General features: G+C 39.5%; 1 protein-coding gene across 2 annotated transcripts; it reads left to right on the top strand.

Moving 5' to 3' along the window:
• The first annotated feature begins 147 nt into the window (after positions 1-147).
• On the top strand, positions 148-20,706 carry kiaa1328 (KIAA1328 ortholog). 2 transcript variants are annotated; one of them, XM_057360734.1, is made up of 11 exons: positions 148-242; positions 819-854; positions 929-1,170; positions 2,618-2,718; positions 2,853-2,968; positions 8,226-8,350; positions 10,325-10,854; positions 10,950-11,048; positions 11,153-11,274; positions 11,867-11,984; positions 19,500-20,706. In XM_057360734.1, exons 1-11 carry the CDS (start codon positions 188-190, stop codon positions 19,705-19,707), a joined length of 1,752 nt encoding a protein of 583 aa, XP_057216717.1. In that variant the 5' UTR covers positions 148-187; the 3' UTR covers positions 19,708-20,706. The 2 variants fall into 2 exon arrangements, with proteins under 2 accessions (XP_057216717.1, XP_057216718.1); XM_057360735.1 differs by having other exon boundaries at positions 166-242; positions 825-854.
• The last annotated feature ends 80 nt before the right edge of the window (positions 20,707-20,786 follow it).

Here is a 20,786-nt window from a genome sequence, read left to right as displayed (position 1 = left end):
CAAGCACGCTTAACCAAAACATTACAATTCTCAGCTCCTATTGGCCGAGAAAACGACAGATGTGCGGTTTGACCAATAGCGTTCTGAACCATAGCGCGCTGCGTGGAAAGGACAACCAATTAAACTTACCAGCGAGGAAAGAGGGGAGGGGCGTTGTCACGAATCTGGAAGTGGCGGTTGTTTCAGTATGGCGGCGGGTGCTGAAGGCGTTAATGGCAATGGAATTTACTGGATTCGTGACAGTATCCTTTTACATTTCTTTACTTGCTTGCTTGTTGAGTCTTTGTAGATGTCTTTTAAGTTACAATTTAGCGCGTTGTCTTGTGTTTAGCAAGTATAAACATATCACAAGATGATAAATAGTGGCCAATGTTTGTGTAACAGTAAGGGGGCTCTAGCTTGTTAGCGGGTTTTCATTGTCTACTTAACAACTAACGTACTAATCGGTAAATACACCAAGCTCCATTTGTACTGCATTGAACTATATTTGTACTTTTCATAACTGTTTGTAATGATTAATTGAAAGCACCCCCGTTTATTATTATTATTATAGGAAGAACTGTAATGAAATGTACTTAGTAAGTAGTTTATGTAGTACTATTTGTTGTTTAGATTGCAGTGCGTTTGTACAAATTCTGAAGTTGTAAGCTGTGCAACATATAGACTATCTGATAAGTCTTTTTCACCATAACTAAATTAATTAGAGTTTTGTTTTCAGAATTGTCATTTATAATGTCATGGGTATATATGTAAATTATTTGGCTTATGTAAACTATTAGCTGTCAGTTTAGGTGACATGGTTTCTTTAACTCAAACAGAATCAGACGAGGAGCAGTCCATGGTTCTTGTTGCTGGTGAGATTTTGATAGACAACCATAGTGTCTGCCTCGTGTATGATGACTGAAAACTGTCTACATTTCTGTCATAGGGATGAACAGGAGCACAGCTCTGAAGTTTGGTTCAGCAAATAATACAGAAGGAAAGATTAAAAGGAAATCTGGCAGTTTGGATAAAAGTGTAAAGAAACCAGGTCCACGTTTGCCTTTGCAAAATTCTGAGACAGCCCTAGGAAACGCTTTGGTTCAGAGGTCTTTCTTTAATGAAGACAAATCCAAAACCTTTACCTTTGCACAAGAACCAGCACTGGCTCCTCTTCTCACTTCTGGCCAGGTCAGTATGTAATGATATACAAATATTCACCAACATTTATTACTGATGCTTATCTCTTCTAACACGTAATTTACAGTACAAAGTAAAGCTCTTTAAAAAATATGACACTAAACTAGACCAAACGTATTTATAGCACAGACTCAGGAGTAACCTCAGCCCACACTGGGCGTTCTCTCAACCAACTTACCAAGAATACCAAGATATTTATCCTTCATTTTGCTTCTAAACAGTATTAAAGAATTTCTCATCCTTTCAGGCTGCTTGTTTGCATTTGAACTGCTCTAGCTTATCTATGAAGAAAGTTTCTTAAAACTATTTAAAGTCCCAGTGAAATAAAAAATGACAATGCCTATTTTTTCATGAAATATTGGAGCGTTTATTGTAAATAGTTGTCAATCAATGTGGGTCATTCTCTTTTAAAAATCGTGTGCCCTCATAATCTTTAGTTAAAAACTTCCGTCCTGTAATGACTATCCATCTTAAGGCCCGGGCATACTTGACTTTCCGTGTCTGTCTCGCGCACAAACGCGTCCGCACAGCTTCCTGAGCATACTCATCACGGTTTATACATACAAATGAGTATGTGTGCTCTACCAGACCGTCAGAGGGCAGCGCTGAGTCGCGTCATATAAAGACCCACTTCAAATTAATGATTGAGGAAGTGTTTTCGCCATTGCAAACAATCCGAGCAAACAGCAAGACAACAAGAACAACAACCAAACAGTATGAAGGATATACTTCTAAGCTTACTGTTGTTGGTTTTGTATCATTTTTCTTCGACAACGGCACACTGCACACTTTCTGTGTGTGAATTGACCCCTAGTGGACTAGTGCACTTTTTTCGCTCATGCGCTGTTGTACGCGGCACGTCCGCCCGGTCTCAAAAAATGGGCTAAACGCCCTTCGAAATGACGAAAATTGCGTCATGCGGACGGAGCGCGGACAGACGGACCATACTTCCGCCTTTAGATGACACTTATATTAGACGGCTTGGGCGGAGCATCTGTTAACTCCTCCCATTTAACTGTCAGTCTGCTGTCATTTCAAAATGCAACGGCTGTTTTTATACATCCAATCAAGTCGCAGAGAAAAATGAAAGCCACGGCCACTATTTTTCTCATTCAAAATTCCATTTCATTCGGAAAATGCATCAAAATACGGAAGTAAAAACGACCGCAACATCCGGTTCACGGGGACTTTAATGTAAATGCAACTTAAATTTGTGTTTTAGGCACAGTTTATGTGTTATAATTTGTCTACAAAATATTATTTCAGGCATAAGAAATATTCCCTATTCCTAAACTTGAGTGGTATGTCATTGTAATATTTGCATACTGAGTTGTGCTAAATCTTTATCAAGCACCACTTTGCAAGCACTGAAATGTCCTTTCCTGAAATGCAAATGTCCACTTTGACAATCAAGTGAAGTTTCTGTTTTGTACTGTAGGTGCTTTCCAGCATTGCTCAAACCACACGTAAACCATCTCTGAAGGACCTTTGCCCAGAGGACAAGCGTCGGATTGCCAATCTTATCCAGGAGCTGGCCAGGTAAAATCCCTGCTCGTCATGTTGTGGTACATGTTACTCTGAATGAACGATTAAGTTCTTGTTACATGTTACTTCTGAATAAACAATTAAATATCTGATACGATCAAGTTCTTGATATGTGTGTGTCGTTTCAGAGTGAGTGAAGAGAAGGAGGAGTCTGTGCAGAAGCTCAAGGATGAACAGGAGACCTTTGAGAAACAAATCCATCAGCTGGAGCAACAAAACCAACTCATTATACAAGAGAGAGAAAGTATCCTTTCTACATAAGCTATAGAAACATTCCTTTTAAACTACATTTGCATTGCTTATGTAAAAGACTAGTGGAATGTTTTTTTATACAAGTCAGTGAGCTGTCAGCCTTCTGGCAATATTTATGTGAAATGATAGACATTTGTGGCTGTGTGAGTAATTCGAACAGACTAATGCATTTTAAAACATGGTGACTCAAATCACAGTCAACACAATGGAGATGTGTGACAGGAAAGTGAAGGGCTGATTTGTGTTTTAGACCAACAGGGGGCAGTGTTGTCTAAGCACTGGAGCAATGTTTGGCTCTGTCGTGACTCGTGACTGCTGTAGGGGAAACATAACCACAGGACGTCATTGAGATGGTTTTAAATTACACCCACGTTTAAAGGATTGAGGATTCATTTTCTTTGGCCTTAAATGTTCGGCAAAGGTAGACTTGGCATGTTGTACATCAAGGTTTTTCTTTCGTAAATAGAAGTTGCTTTAATCTTGTGATGTCGACAGTCTCTTTGTCATTTGTCTACATGTAATATTTACCATTATAGATGCCAGTTTTCATGTTCAGGGATTGGACCCGTCCTTGGTTTGGGTCAGGCTGCTTTTTATTTTCGGTTGAAATTGAAAGAGTTGGCGCTGATCACATGACCGCTGGGAACTACGTGGGTTTCTTCTCGTGCCAACCTGTCATCCGGCTGGCACATCACAAACTTCTCACAGTTCTGACGTTCTCTTTTTTTATTCTAGCTGCTCTGCCAGCTCTTGTCGTGTGATTCTTCTCTGGTCGAAAGACGAGCCGAACCATCGGTTCCGCCCAACGCTGTGAAATATGAAGAGTAATCGCAGGCCGCTAAATTGCAGATTTGGCAGGAGGGCTCTGAAATTACGCGAGCTCAACTCAATTAACTGCACTTTGCCTCTGCGGCCTGGCATTTCCACTAAAATTCTAAACTCCATTAAAACGAGATTGTAGTGCAAGACAAACTGTAAGATCGCCCCCTACAGAGATAGGGCAGTCTCTAAAGACATCAGACGGATGCTGGCTCACACAGTTGTGCTTAAAGGTTAGGGGGGAAACAAAACGGCAAACAGACTTTGTGGAGAATAATCGTTGACGCAGTCACCCCCATCTCATTCGAGATTATCAAGAGGAAATATCTCCGTCCTCACGCATCGAAACGTAGGTGGAGGAAAAAATTATAACTTACATTCAGTGCGTAGGAAGAATTTGAAGCTCGTGTACGGAATGAAATTAGAATTTTCTCAAGCCTGTCTTTGGCATTCTACGCCACGTCTCCGAGCGCTAGATTCCATTACAGAGAAGCTCACAATCTTTGTTCTTCACAAGGAGTTTACATCAAGAACTGTAGAAGACACAAAGGAAAAGCCGAATGCATTCATCAATATCATTAATCTTATTGAAGTTTGCATGCTCATTTTTCTGAACGCTGTGGATGGATCAGCCGTAGAAGACTTTCTGTAATAGTTTGTTTGACTTGCTCCACGCTCTTGGATCCTTATGTTGGGCAAAATAAATAACACTTCATCACAAACCCGCTACTCGCATATTGTTTATGAGCAATTACCTTTCCAGACATACTGATAATAGAAGTAATAAACCGCATGCCGCGGTAAATGAAGTCTCATGATATTTAAATAATGAAATCATCAGTGGCTTGGCGAACCAATTTTGCTGTTATTTAAATGGAAGCGTGCGGTTGTGCGAACTGTCCTTATATTGATTTGCATCACAACTTCCTCGCACGCAGAGTCCACATCTGAGGCACGTGGCCCCGTAAAATATTCTCTTTGGCACGATTTTGTTCTACCTTGAGGTGGATTTCATTATTTTATTTCTGGCGGTTTGACAGGGGAGTGAATCATGTTGACAGCGCCTGTCTGAAATATCGAATGCAAACTCTGATTTTGTGTATTTTTGGATGGGGGTGGAGACATCATGCCCGCAGCTTTCTTTTCTCCCGATGTAGGCCCTCGCGATGAGCTCCGATTGGCCGGCAGCCAACAGAGGTGCCTGCACAGCGAGGCACGGGAGAGAATCTTATCAGTCCCGCTCCAGTCGCTCCAGATTACCAGGCGCTGAGCGTTCCTCCACGCCCTTCTGTTAATGTATTAATATGTGTGTTTACGCCCAACCTGTCTATCAGAGTATCAGAAGCTTCTCGTCAGCTGGGAGGTAGATGCCTGCGTGCGATGTGCCGTATCTGTGAGACAGGCTCTCCGTTCTCATTACAAATGAGAGGTCTATTTGTGGTGCATGGTCCATGTTGAACATTGTTTGACTGCTAATGATTTTAGATGAGCTAAAATAAACAAATTATAAGATATTATTTCTTCGAACACAGATTTTCAATTTTTAAAAGTCGTTTTGAGGAAAGTTTGATGTAGCAAGGGTATGATGTCTTTTTGTCTTTCTTTTAGTGGCCTGAAGCAGGACAATAAGCTTTGCTTTGGTTTTTGCTTTATTACATTACATTAATGCATTTGTCAGATTTAGCAAATGTAGAATTAATGTAAATGCTCATCTCGTTTGGATGAGGCACTTTGAAAATAACACACACTTGTGGCCGCTTGTGCATTACCACTCAAAAGTTTGGACACTGTTGACTTAAATGAGCTTTTTTATGGGCTTACAAACCTTTTGTTTTAATGCCTTAATGCATAAATGCTTGAAAGTAGTTTTGTAACCGATTATAAATTGTGCCTGCGCATGAATTTCTTTACAAAAACTAAATTTAAATTAAAAAATTACATTGGATCTTAGAGTGAGGGGGGAAAAGCAGTCAAGAAGTTTCCAGTATGCATGAGAACTCATTCTAAACACTTAAAAAAGCAAAGCTATAATATATTAAAATGTCTTATTTGAATAAGCAAACTTTTTGATTATAATTGCATTTGTTTACTTCATAGTTTGCCTATTATTCTAAACTGTGAAAGATAGTAATATAAAAAAGGGTAGGTGTGTTCAAACATTTGACTGGTGATTTATATAAACAACCAAATTGTTTATAATTAATAATATTTAACAATAATAATAATATTCAATAGTTATTTATTAAACATCTAAAATTTGTGAATTTACCTCAGTGTGCTTAATATGTTCCTGGCAACGTGGTAAAATTAGCCCTTAAAGGGATAGTTCACCCAAAAAACGAAAATTCTGTCATCATTTACTCACCCTCTGGCGTGACTCATTTTTCAAGTCATTTCAAACCTGTATGCCTTTTTTTTAGAACACAAAATAAAGAATGGTAACAGAAAAACGTTGACCCCCATTGACTTGCATTGGTTTTGTGGTCTCCATACAATAGAAGTCAATGGGGACCGAGTGTTTTTGGTTACCAACATTCTTCAAAAGTTTTTCTTTTGTGTTTTGCAGAAGGAAGAAAGTTAAACAGGTTTGAAACGACAAGAGGTTGTGTAAATGATGACAGAATTTTCATCTTTGGGTGAACTATCACTTTAACTGTGGAAGATCACTGGAATGCATAGCCTCTCTTGTCTCTGTATTGATGCACCTTTTTACATCTTGTTTCCATTATCTATAGAATATCATAGAGACTTCAAAACCAAGCTCTGTTTTTTGGGTACGATTTACTGTGCTGATTTTATGAGTATTGGATTGTGAGACTGTTGAGCAGGAGAAGGATTTAGTGCATATTGACACAGTAATGGCAGAGATATGAAGCCTATAAATAATCTCTATAACTTGCTAACTTTCAGACGGTTTGATCTGTGTTGCTTCTCCAGAGTTCCTGGGCCTTGAGGTTTTATGATGATAGCTGAGCGGGTGCCGGGCCGATTATTAAGAAGAGACAAAAAAGTTCTATTGCCTCAATTGTTTTGGGGAAAATTAGATCTACCGAATGGATTTCTGCAGAGCGTGAGGGAGTAAGCAAGCGTACATCATGCTGTCATTAGCCGCTGTGGATGCAGTTCTGGTCCAGATCAGATGAGCTGGTCCTGCATGTGTGCCAGCTCTCTGTGTCTCATAGCCTGGCATCATGCCCGGCCAGACTCAGATGGAGGAGCGTGTGAAGCCTTTGCTCTGAAGAAACACTTCTATGTCCACAGCAGTGCTGTCTCTGCGCTTCTTCACTGTCTGCACGTTTCAAAAGTCACAAACATGACTCTAGGTATTGGCTGCTGGGATTGTGCCAGAGAAACTCAAATGTCAGGAGCTGGACTAGGAGTCTGGCTGGCTCCGCTTGGGCATGAAAGTGCAGTCAGGTTCTCCATGAAGAAAATTTGTATATTTCCTCGAGCTTTTCCTGATTTAGTTTCACTTGAGCAGTGGATATTTATTATAGGATGTTTTGATATAAACAATACAGTAAACAATACAAGATCATATAAAATATATTTCTTTCTTTCTTTGTAGCAAGGTCAGAGCATTTGAATTCAGAATCATATTTCTGAATAATTTTTTCTATTGTTTTACTTGTATCATATTATTAATTATATATACATTATATATATATATTTATATATTATATATATATATATATATTACTTTTTAAATATTTTTAATTTACTTTTTAAAAGATTTATACCATTGTTTTATAAGTTGTACATATTTTAATAAATTAATTTGAAATCTAATCAGTCATTTAAATCATTTTATTTCTGTTTACTTCTAACAAAGAAACACATTATACACTCATATTTACTTGTATTACATATAATTATTTTTTATATTGATTTAATAGATGTATTTTTATGCATAATTTGCATCCCACCTTTAAAAAAATCATGATAAAATCAGATTTATTGATTTAATTTAGAATTAATGTGAAGGCATTCTTAGAGAAGTATTTTGTCTTTGGTAAATAGGCCATTAGGACGCAGAGCAGCAAGCCACTAGTCCATTATTATAAAAGACTCACTAAATCATGTTAAAAAACGTCTTGGAAGACGTTAGAAGCAGAAAGGTATTTGTTTTGTCTATCATGGCTGATTATAGCTCTGGGCCTTTTAAATGATATATGTGGGTTTTTACCGTAGCGTACAGCTGTTATTACAGGTACCAGATACCTTTGGGGCACCATTTTTATTCTTTAAAGAAGGATTTTCCATTTTTTTCCATTAGTATACAGTCTCCTGCCTACTCAGCATTAGGCTGGCAACACTACATTGGGGGAAATGGATTACCGTGTCTAGCGTGGAAGTAGAGAGAGTTTTAGCGTAAGTGGGAACAGCGGCAGAGTTATTCAGTGCGTGTTGACCCTTGACCTGCGGCACAGGCCTGCAGCAGCAGTACAGAGAGTGTCAGGAGCTGCTGGGACTCTATCAACAGCACCTCTCCCAACAGCAAGAGAAACTCAACAGGTCCATCACCCTACTCAATCAGTCCTGCTCCCACAGCACGGTGAGTACTCAAAGAGAGCTAGTTTGTGTGGGAGAGAGAGAGAGAGAGAGGCCAAAAGTGGCTCAGAGTGAAAGCGTGCTGAATTTTTTTCCTTACTTTCTTTAAATATTGGAAATTCTGCCAATTTTTCATTGAGCACCATAACCACACTTAGTCTCAGTGAGTTTGTTGTTAATAATTAAAGTGTATTGTATATTTTATGCATTTGGCAGACGCTTTTATACAAGGCGACTTACAGTGCATTCATTTTTATAAGTTCATGCATTCCCTTGGAATCGAACCTATGACCTTGACATTTCTAGTTTGCTCTACTGCTTGAGCTGCAGGAATGTATAAAATACATATTTATAGTGTACCGATGTGCAGAAGTACACGTTTTTAAAATCAACTAGTTTTCAGGTTTTATAATTTACTAGTTACATAAGTCGATCTACAGCTACTGAAGACCATTTTAAGTTTTTCTGAATTTACTATTTATAGGTATGTGTTTAGGTAAAAATATCATTTTTGCATTATTCTATGAAAAACTAACAATCTTTCCCACAAATTCCAATTAAAAATATTGTTTCTATTCGCATTTATTTGCAGAAGATGAAAACTGGAGAATCAGGTCGAAATAATAGAAATTATTTTTCAGACCTCAAATACTGCAAAGAAAACAAGTTCATATTCACTTTTAGGCAATACAACAGTAATGATTGTACATGTATTTAGGAAAAGTTCCAAAAATATTTTTATGTGATACCTCGATTTTCATCACAGTTTTAATGTGTCTAGTCATGATGACTTTGTCAATCGTGTGGTTTGATTTGATTGAAATTCAACAGACACCGGACTGGAATGGCCACAACGCATCAAGAAATGCTGATTAAATGAAAAAGTACAATGGGCGCTGTATTAGTCCCGTGTATTAAAGTGGTTTACAGTTGTCCACCAGACATCTATCAGATGCCACAGGATGAATTCTTGCATTCAAAAACAACAGTGCAAAGCTCAACAGAATAATTTCAAAACATAACTTTGACGCAAATGTTCACAGACTCACTATTTAGAAAAAAATAGCTCGAACTAAATGCAAGCCACGTCCTGTGTGAATGCCCCCTTAGAAACGTATGGATGATAAGTGCTGCTTTCAGTGGGATAACTGACAGGTCTACAGCAAATAAATAGGCTACATTTTCATGTTTTTTATTGCACCAAACTATCAAAGTCTTCATAAAAGACAGATCTGTGGATTATGCATAATAATTGCACCATTGCTCACAGCAGCCAATTTGAAGTCAGACAGTAATTGTCTTGAAATTTGTTGAAGGTTGTGAATTTGTTAGTGAAGCCGTGTTTTGATGGCGGTGCTTTGAAGGGGATGAATTTAGAGACGAGACGTCTTGAAGAAGGTTTAAGTGCGCTGACACTCATTGCATCCATAACTGTTAACCTGTCACCATGCTCAAGTCATCCATTTTAAAGGGCCAGTGCTAAAAATATTACAGATAAAACAAAATTAGAACAAATGTAGATAAGGTCGTCAACCTCGCTAGTCAATTGTTGGATGATTGGTTGGCCGTTCTGATTCGTCCTATATACCATTATATGTCACTTGTGTTAGATCAGCAGCTATTGAAAAACAAGTATTGTTTTAGTTCAGACGAAGACATAGATTATGCACCCTGTTCACCTTTATCCTCAAGCTGCTATAAGGGAAATGAGCTTGTCCTCTCTGGAACCTTGGCTTTGAGTAATGTATGTTTACATGCTCCACGACCTCCTCTTGAATTAGTCAGCGGCCCACTTCTGTCCCCTCAGAGGCGAACGATTCTCCTTTGTCCTGAATGTTTATCTTATCAGTGATTGACCTTGAGCCGGTGTGTCCTCTCGGAGAGACTCCCCGTGCTGGCGGCCACCTTTGCGCCACATTATTTAAAGGTCAAAGTTGACATGTAGACACGCTCTCTCTACCTTTGCGCCATCCCGCAGGTTCCAAGCAGCGAGGCGGGGCCCAGGAGACCTTGGTGTGGGGGACGGAGAGGGACCGCTTTAGATGGCTCGTACTTGGACTTACCTTCTTCAGGAAAAGATAGAGGCGGTTCAGCAGAAGGTGCTCGCTCATCCTCATCTGAAACTTTTAATAGACCCACCTGCAGCGCCGAGCAGAACTGTGAAGTTCACCCCAGATGCACCCATCATGAATGCTCAGATGTTGGAGGCAGATTCTCCAACAGGAGGCCTTTAACTTGTGATGGCTCGAGGCTGTGTGGTGATCCCGAACCCAGGTTCTCTTATCAGCAGCAACGCGCGGAGAACGGCAGCTTGAGCGGGGCGATCATACTCGATCGAGCGACCCCTTCACGTCAGGAGAATTGGGAGGAGAAACGTCATTGTCTGCTTCTGCAGAAGAAACAGCTGGAGGTGGAGAGAGAGAGAATTCAAGCCAGGCTGGCTCTACAGGAAGAGAAACTTTTGCTACAGAACCAACAGCTCCGACAGTCTTACCTTCACTACAGCAGGTATGACACATTATTCAAAAAAGTTACAATAGTGGATGTTTCTTTGTAATTAATTGTTTTAAAGAATGTGTCTTACTTTGTATGCTCTTTTAAAGGCTTCAGCAAGCAACAGGTTCAGAGAAACTTCAAAACGGTACCAGCGATATGAATGAGGGTCCACAGTCGAGTTTTAAAGTGGACAGAGGAGCACACAGGTAGAGCTTAGTTTCGAAACTGAATGTATATGGAATGACTGAAACAACACACTCTCAAACAATTGAACGTTTTAAAATATATCTTGCTTTTTTCTGTTGTTCAGCGGTGAAAAGGGAGAGGGCGAGTCACAGACTCTGCAGGGAAGTGTTCCACAGCCTTTAAGTAATAACCGGTCACAAGAGCTCGCCGAGAATATAAAGCAACCTGCACACAAGCCCTCTCATGGTATGTTGGGAATTGTGATGTGTATTTAAATGTATAAGAAAAACTGCATATCGCTGCTGTCCTTGTATCTCCGTATTTCGTGATTTTTATTTTTGCCAAATGATTATTGTTAGTCATCCTTTATGTTTGTGACCATATAATAGTAAAAGATTCTTTACATTTACATTTAGTCATTTAGCAGACGCTTTTATCCAAAGCGACTAACAGAGAGTTCAGGGAGCAATAAAGCGATATGCCAAACAGGAGCAATAATACAATAGGTGCTAATGCCAAGTTACTAGTTTCTACAAAAGCCAGAACAACACCTGTTGAGAGAAAGAGAGAGAGGGTTAGTTTTTTTTCTCATTTGTCTGTCAAGTATTCACAGAAGAGATGGGTTTTTAGTAGTTTTTTGAATGTTGTGAGAGATGTGATTGACCGGACTCAGTTAGGAAGAATGTTCCACCAGGAAGGAGTTGTGAAGGAGAATGAGCGGGAAAGCGATTTACTGCCCTTTTGAGAAGGCAATACAAGACGCCGCTCTTTAGTGCATCTGTTTTAATTGGAAATTCACATGACTTCCTTTAAAGTATCCTTCATTTCCTCCCTGTAGAGATGTCCATTAGCAGGAAGGATATGGCCACCTCACCTGTGGTTCCCGAATGCGTCCGGACATCTGCTCTTCCCACAATTCCTCCTCTGGATCTTCCCAGCACTCCACACGTCTCAAGGTGAGTTAAAGTGTCCCTCAAGGTTTCCTCTGACATAGACGGGATTATTCTTCATGCATTAATTCATCTCAGTCTAGTTACTCGTCCTGATCACGTGAAACAAATGCAGGAACCTGTGTGTTTTTAGATGCGCGAAACATTTCATTTTGGCCCTTGACAGTCACTCAAAGCCCGCTCTGATTCAGCGAAGAAACTGCGGTTAAAACATCTTCATGCTAGAGAGAAGCCGCTCTCGGAAACTCAAAGGCCCCCTGCAAGTAAATACAATTTAACAAGTTCAATTCCAGCGGGAGCGAAAAGAGGGAAATGACAGCAATTTTGGAGTAACAGTACAGCAGGAGCCAAGCCTGTGTATTAATTGCGTTTTCAGAGTCTCAGCCTATGTGATAGAGGTTTTAATCCAAGGATGTGGAGGGACGGGGGCAGTGATGTATGGGGGAAGCAAAATAAAACAGGGAAGACAGAGGAGCAGTGGAGGAAGCCGGTCCGGGCTGAACGCAGCGCGAGTCCTGTTTGATAAGTTAAATGAAGATTTTTGCCGGCCAGCACCGAGGCTGACAGGAGCCAAGCTGAGTCCCATTAGCTAGCATAGCAGGGCCCAGCAGCAGGTGTAATTGAAGCGAGTCTTCCAGTCAGGGCCGAGAATGCGCCACCTCCCTCAGCTTAATGAGAAAGAGAGAGGCAGAGAATGAATCACTGACCGCTAGCGCGAGACACACTCTGGGATGGGGAAGGAAATTCATTACCGTTTTCTTTTAACGTGGAAAGGTAATTAATGTGACAGCATGTCTTTTTTCCCTCCTCCAACCCCCGTTGCGGGAGCAAAAGCGTGTCTCACTTAAGCGGGCCATATCTGAAAAATGCAGATTATTTGTAACTCGTTTGTAAGGCTTATTTCTCTTTTTTTCCTGGGGAAAATATACGGACTTCAAAAGTAATTGTCTTTCTTTTGCTACATGTTATGGTGAATATTTTGCATTAATATGTTCCTTTTTGTCTCTGGCTAAGCCAAAACTTTTAAGCGACTGGGGAAATTAGACTGCTTTGTGTGCGGCCATGATATTTGTGGGAGGCATATCAAGAGAATGTCAAAACTGACAGAGAAGCGAATACTCCGGTATACTTAATATGTACCCGGGAACTTGAGAAGGGCCAAATGTGAAGTAAGATTGGGGCAGCGATGTGTCTCTTAATGAACAGTCAAACTGTTGAATTTCAAGTAGCCATTGCAGATTCATATTCACCTTTCATTTCGACTTGAAGCATAGAGTCAAAGATACAAGACAAAATTGGAACTGAAATCCCTCTTCAATTAAATGTATTCCTATAAAATGCAAATCATAATTTGATTCAGAAATATATGGCAGCAGAGCATCACGGGAAATCTCCCCTGCACACTAATTCCAAACAGGAGCATGAACTCTTAACAAGTTGACCGCGCTTTGGCTAACAAGCACCACGGAAAGTTTATACATGGACGATAAATATTTTACTGTAGCTCAGCGTCTGCAAGGGTTTCTTTGCATAATTCAAACCCAAATCTGATTTGCGGAAATCAATGAAGTGTAGTTTTTATGTTTTGTCTTTTTGAGAGGCTTGTTGCCGCCAGGCTGACTGATGGACCATCTCAGGTCTGACGCCGGAGAAACCGGCTCTCGGAGAACTACCAACCGTTGAATCGTTACACAAGTGCTTTAGTATGACAGGCTTGCTTAAAAGGAAAAGAGCTTTAAAAAAATCATGTAAATGAAAATGGTTATTGATGCTGTCTTTTCTTGACGCTAGACATCATAACATTTCACTCAACGTGATGCAGGTGGTTTTCTGTGACTTGTGTTAACCTTGAGAAGTGTGAACCCGAGCGTTGATTTAGTTCACTCTGGAATTGCTTCTCGCACATTCAACACGCATCTTAAAGTGGATTGTTAAGGGGAATTGTTGAAACTAATTTTTTTACCTTCTTAGGATAAATAGATTTTTACAAGTCGGATGAAAGTGTCTGTTAAATGCTTAAATGTAAATCTTTTGAAGCCGTCATATTACGCTTGTCGAGTTATTATTTTAAATCATTTGTAAGATAGCATCACTTGTATACTTCACAAAGAAGGTAATCTCATAATGCATTGCAGTTTTAAAATAATTTCAGTCAAGAATGCAGATGAGTTGAGAAAAATCTAAATAAATAGTAATACATCCGCAGACAAAAAATAGGAGACAATTTCAAACTTTTTCTGAATTGACTATTTATGGGTATATGTGGTGAGGTTAAATGATCATTCTGTGAACTACTAACAATATTTCCCCCAAAATTCTAATGAAAATATTATTTCTATTAGCATTTATTTGCAGAAAATGAAAACAGGAGAAACAGGTCAAAATAACAGAAGAGATGCTTTTTTCAGACCTCAAATACTGCAAAGTTCAAACAAGGTCATATTCACTTTTAAGCAATACAACAGGAATATTTCTGCAAGTATTTAGGAAAAGTTTTTATGTGAAAACCTGAATTTTTATCACAGTTTTTTATGTATCTTGTCATGCTCTCTTTCACATTGCTGTTGGATGACTTTGTCACTCCTGAGGTTTGATTTTGTTGAAATTCAACAGACACTAGACTGGAAAGACCACAATAGAATCTAGAAATGCTGATTCAATGAAAATTTGGAATGGTCTCTTTAGTTTTTCTATGGCTGTATATAATATAGAAATACAATATATGAAGAGTTTGGTTCCAAAATGAGATAACTACGGTTTAATTTTTTTTTCAAAAATCATGTTTTATTGTTTTAGTTAGCTGTATTTTTTGAGTTATTAGGGCTTAAATCAAAACAAACCAACTGCAGTTTGATTGATATTAATTGGAATGCGCAATAAAAAAACATGATTTTTGAAAAATTCAAAAATCTCATTTTGGAACCAAACTCATCTTATGTTATATGTTTTCAGATCTAACTGTATACAGTATATTTTATTGTTTCACAAAAACATTGCACTTATTACACCTACTTTCGTTTTCGACCAGTGTTGCCAGATTGGGCGTCTTTTGAACGGGTTAGACTGGAGAAAAATGCATTGGGCGGGTGGACAAAATTTGGGCTGCTTATGAAATAAAAAAACCCGCCCAAGCAGCTCGCCTTTTTTTGCTTTTATTTAAACAAGTTATTTCAAAACGTTCGAAAATAATGTGTAGTGCAGTCATAAACACATAGGGTTGGGAATCGTTTCAATTTTATCGATTCCGATTCCAACTCTGATTCTGCTTATCGATTTCGATTGTTATCGATTCCCAGTTTCGATTCCACAGTTGAAGTAAAACATTTAGATATCTACCTGTGGTCATTTAGCCTGCTTATTGACTTGTTTGTTTGCAATATATATATATTACAATTTGTATTATCATAGTTGAACTACATCATGGTTAAACTGCAGTTACTATAATGCAACTATGGTTAATTTGTGATTCCTGTGCTTTAATGCAAATTATATAACTAAACTATGCTTACTATAGTAAAAAAAATCGATAATTTTCATAAGGGCTTTTATTGAGATATCAGCAGATCATGCAACGCATGTACTTTTCTGAAAATATGCACACAGGAATTGATAAGAGGAATTCAAATTTTAATCTCAAGTATCCGATTCCTATTCCTTTCGATTCCGATCCGATTCCTAGCCTTTCGATTCCGATTCCAAATTGGAATTGATTTTCGATTCCCAACCCTATAACACATTATTTCTTAACACAGCCCTAATTGGTTCCATTTAACCAATCAGGTCTGGGTCTGGGATAGGGAGACCTGTCAATCATATAAAGGACCAGATTTTGTATATGAAAGCGATCGCAATGCCTATATAATGCATATATGTTGCACGGTTATGGGAGAGTAACTCAAATCTCAAAACGTGGATTACACATGCGGTGAAAGACGACTCGAAGACTTTGTAAATATAACTGTAATTCAGAGCACAGTTGAATGATTCAATAAAAATCAAACTGAATATGGGAATGGGATTATACTACCACTGTTCATCATCAGCACACATTTAAACAGACTGTGCTCTGGCATACTCGTCCTTGACAGCTGCTGGACTTGCTAAATTTTGCATTATATGTTCTGCGATAAATAGGCTACTTCGTGAAAGACGTACTGTAGTTCTGTCAGATGTTAAGGCAACTCTCAAAGGTAAGCGCATTATTGTTGCTGCTGTTCTTTTTTGTTCTGTCGTATTAGTATGCATCAATGAATTGCACATTTTTGGCTGCCGTGGTGTGTGCATGAAGATTGTAAAATGCCTACTCACGTTGCTTTCCGATTAATTGTAGCGGGCACTTTTTGCACAAAAATTTGCATAGTGATGCTGATGCATGTTTTTTCTGAGGGTTAAAGTCATCAGTTAATTTCTTGATTGTCACTTTGAAGTGGTTTCTGGACATATAAGTCATATTTTCTAACTCTCTTTAATGCATTTGCTATGTTTGATCCGTTTTTATGATATTTTGTCATCTTGTCATACTTCGTTTTAAGGAGATAAAATGGTCATTATCATCGTTGATTGACATTGCAATCAATTTCTATAACATTATTTTGGCAGTTAAAATTTGTGCTGGTTTTGTTGGAGTGGGCGGTTTTAGCGAGCCTTTGGGCTGGAAATTGTCCACCCAATCTGGCAACACTGTTTTCAACCTCTTTTAAATAAACCCGTGGAGTCTTGGACCATCTTTTGTAAACTCTCCACTTTACAAGAGGACATATTTTTGTTATTTTTAAGCTGTATCTTATTAAAAATGTTCAGGGTTATTTCGATAGAAGTACAGTTCAGAAATGTCAGTGCTCCTGCCCGTGGCCTGTGCCTCCCCTCAGCTCACTATTGATTGGAAGGAAATTGACATGCGGTTTTGTCGGTATTTGTCGTTTAGGATTTTATATTACTGTTTGGGCTACAAATGAAAGGGCCACCCAAGCGTGACGGACATTTTTAATGAGAACAGTAAAATAACGAGTCTGAGGGAGAGGAAAGTGATAAACCCTCTTTTGTTTGGATTTATCGGAGTAGAACCCAAATCGGAGTATTTCTTCCTATGTCTCTCTCTCTCTCTCTTGCTCTTTCTTGGAGCTTGTCTGTTTTTGACTTCCTGGCCTGTGTCCCTAACCTATAGCTGATCCGTTGAACGAACAGACAGCGATCGGGATTAGAAAACCTCCCCTTAAGTGATATTAATGTCTGGTGGTCATTAGCCAGTGAACCATATGAGAAGCAATGAAAGCGTTTCGGTAAATATGACTGCCAAACACATTAGCATTCTCGCTGACAATTTCCTCCTACCTACACCTACCCCGTGCCTTGTTATAGATTGTGACCGGCGGTAAGAGATGCATTATTCATATCAGCAGCGTCGTCCGTTGATGGATGGCTGTTTGAGAGGCCTGTCCGTTAAATAAATCAACAAATAAAAATGCTAATTTTCACATTTCAAGAGGGAGCATTGCCAGAGTCCCACCCCATTGGCTATCCACCCTCAATGTGAGCTCTCTCCCTCTCTCTCTCCAGCTCTCGCGGATGTGCGAAAGGATCGCCGGATCGATCGTCATTCGCTCAAGTAACGAAACGAGACTCCGGGATTGGGCATTAGTACTATTGTTATAGGATGAATGTAAATGAAATCTAGATTCAGGTTTCAGGCTTAAAAGCAAACGAACATTAAGCTGCTTGATCTGTTACAATGCCATGAGATATTTGGAACTTTTTATTGTGAGTGAATGAGGTTAGGTTGTGATATTGAATGCAGGTGAAATCTTTTTTTTTTTAAATAGGACCTGACAGGTAAAGCAGAGGTATGATGCATGTTGCAAACACATTGACGTACATTTATATACAATCTCCATGATAGGAAATGACAGAAACAGAAAACAAAGAAAAAAGTCAATCGAAACATTTCTATTTATGTATGCATTTCTAGAACTAAGTTTAATAGGTTACCAGTAAAAAAACAACAACATAATATGCAGATAAACACTATCTGTTTAAAACTTGACAGGTAATTCTGGCTTTGTTTTATATAAAAGAAACAAGTGGGTGGCCACGGCAGGATGAAGTGGAGGAAGATATCAGCTCTGTACTAAAAGCTAGTGAGCTTCCTACCTAGACGGTGTTTTAAAAGCTAGTTAGCATAAATACACTTCTGGCAGGGGCAGAATCAATAAGGAGTGTTTTCCACTCACCGCAGTGCATTATGGGATTGCCTTCTTGAGTCCAGGATCAGTTAACAAACTGCAGTGGGTCCAGGTGGTCCGTCTGAGGACCAGGCTCTCAAAGGTTTTTAAGATGTGTGAAGTGAGATCAACTGGTCTGTGGTCCTTAGGGAAGTCGAGGTGTCCAATGTTTGGCAGCGGTAGGATGAGGGATGTCTTCCAGAACTGGGGCACCTTCATCAGTTTCAGCAGGATGGGAGAACAGGTGCTCAGGAACCCCACAGAGATGACTGTGAGAACATGTGTTCAGCACCCTGGGGATCAATCCATCAGCCTCCCAACCCAACCTTACCTGAGCAGAGATTCACCGGTCTATACAAACATAGTCGGCACGCATCGGCAGTATGGAAAGGGAGGAGGCGGGATGAAAGCTTTGGGTGGGAGCTGTGAGATATATATTATTGAAGAATAATGTGATGCGGGATAACTTGCTTAAATAAATGTAAATATCAGAAACTATGCAGCCATCTCAGAAGGAGCGGATGTGTTCCTAATGATGGAGGTTTGAAGTTCTGACAACCTTTGATTTTTTTTTCCTGTGAGAAAACGTTCAGGTACAGATACTTTTAAGATCGCAGACCCCAAAACATGTCGGACACCGAAGGAAATAGACGGCGGTGCGTTTCCTGTCACTTTCTCATTGGTGTCCTGTATAATCGCGTCTATCATGACCATGAAGCAAAAACTGCTTTCATATGTCAGATGCACTCAACGGGTGACGTGCTTTTCTGCTTCACACAGGAGCTGAACACTTCAGACACACACATCTGTGCCGATACCCACTCATCCCTTCTCCTGGACGGATGCAAATCAATGCTGTTTAGAATGAGGAGTGAATTATGTTCTCAGCGCCAGTGGAGCGTGCTTTAAGAATTCATGTTTTATATCTGAAATGTGCGCGTCTGTACTCCATGAATAATTTATGGAGCACCTCAACTGAGGGGTTGAATCTCTATTAGCTTAATCTTTGTTTATGTATTCTTTTATTTATCTTTTCACTCGACTCGGTTTTCTTTTCCGAGCAGGGAAAAGCCTCGCTCGCTCGCTTCTTTGTGTGTGCCCTAAGGCCACGTGTTTCAAAGCCTGTGAACTCTTTTGTCTAGTAAGATGCAACAATGTTGTTTTTCGTGTAGGGTGATCTGAGGGCGTACTTGTGCACATTTACAAAGCGTTCAGAACGCTCTAATCCTACTCGTCCATTTTAAACAGCTGTCAATTGTATGACATTTCTGCATGGTCATGATTGTTTCTCCCCTCTTGTTAGGTTGGACGATTCTTTGATGGAGCTGTTAGACATATTCAGCCCCGAATCCAACCAAGAGAGGTACAGAATCAACCCCTCATCCCAGAAGAGTTTCATCACACCTTCACGTCTCCAGAGGAGCCTTCTGTCACCTCTCGGCTCCAGCCGGCCTTCACTGCTCGACCCGGAGGAGAGTCAGATTTTAGAAGACATCTTTTTCATCTGCTGAAGGGTGTCGCCGATTCGCTGTAATTGTTGGTTTACTGATGTGAACGATTTTTAAGTCATATGGTCTTAATGCTTTTGTCACTTGTTGGTCTTAAAACTCATATTGCCTTTTTAAACGGTTTCATTTTTACTCTGAAGAAATGTGTTTTGTAATGTTACTTTTGCCTTAATAAAATGTATTTATTAATAAGTGGTGGTGTTTATTCAGGCAGATGGCCCTGATTACATTCACTGACTTGTCCAAGATCTGACCTGGCCATGTGTACGTTTCAACGTTCTCAAGAACACTTGAGGTGGTCTGTAATGCTTTTATTGTATGCTAAATTTCTGTCCTGTCTCTTTAGAGAAATGGCATTTCCATATCATGTTGATTCTTTATGATTTTTCTATATCATGAGAAGAGATTTGCTAACGTACTTCAAAGATCCTTTAGGAAATGTATTGCATTATTCCAGTGCAAAAGACTTTCTATTATTGTATTTTATTTTTCTACAGTGTGTTTTTGCTAACTGTGTTTGGCAAATGTTATTAGAACATATAGTCATACTTATAATGGACGGATTTGGGTTTAACAATAACTGCCTGTGTTATCATTAGCGTCTTGGAACCCAAGCGTGAACTTTAATGTCAATCTCAATGGACTCAAATGGGCTCTGAAGTGACTAGTGAATGGATTTTCTGAACCCAGAATACTCCACAAAATGAGCTCTCTGCGTATATAAAAAAGTCATATACCTTTCCACAGATACGTATAGTAATTCTTCTCTCATTCTGGGCAAGAATCAGACCTGTGCCCTAAGTGTATCTCCCACGTTCCTGTGCCCCTGCCTTTTCGATACAAACAGTATGCTTTGATATTTCATACATCAGACTAGATCAGGGAGCGTCAGTATACTGTATACGATGGGATTCAGCCAAACATTGCTCCAGGGCGATTGGTCTAATTTGATCAGTAGCATTGTAAAGGAAGTTTCGGGGGAGCGCATCTCTTGTGTGTGCGCGCGCGCGCTTCGCCTTTGAAGTGGTCTCGAAGTACATCAGTCGTGCCACAAATCCATAAAAGAAAAGATAAAAAGAACT

This window comes from Triplophysa rosa, linkage group LG19 (genome assembly GCF_024868665.1).
Source record: "Triplophysa rosa linkage group LG19, Trosa_1v2, whole genome shotgun sequence".
NCBI lineage: Eukaryota > Metazoa > Chordata > Actinopteri > Cypriniformes > Nemacheilidae > Triplophysa > Triplophysa rosa.
This window is presented reverse-complemented; position numbering and strand designations above follow the sequence as displayed.

What these genes read in the sequence shown, in the direction of transcription:
- kiaa1328 (XM_057360734.1), top strand. Translation starts at nt 188, where the DNA reads ATGGCGGCGGGTGCTGAAGGCGTTAATGGCAATGGAATTTACTGGATT. An exon ending in TCTTACCTTCACTACAGCAG is followed by an intron (nt 10,855 to 10,949) that starts GTATGACACATT and finishes GCTCTTTTAAAG; the next exon opens with GCTTCAGCAAGCAACAGGTT. An exon ending in TGCACACAAGCCCTCTCATG is followed by an intron (nt 11,275 to 11,866) that starts GTATGTTGGGAA and finishes TCCTCCCTGTAG; the next exon opens with AGATGTCCATTAGCAGGAAG.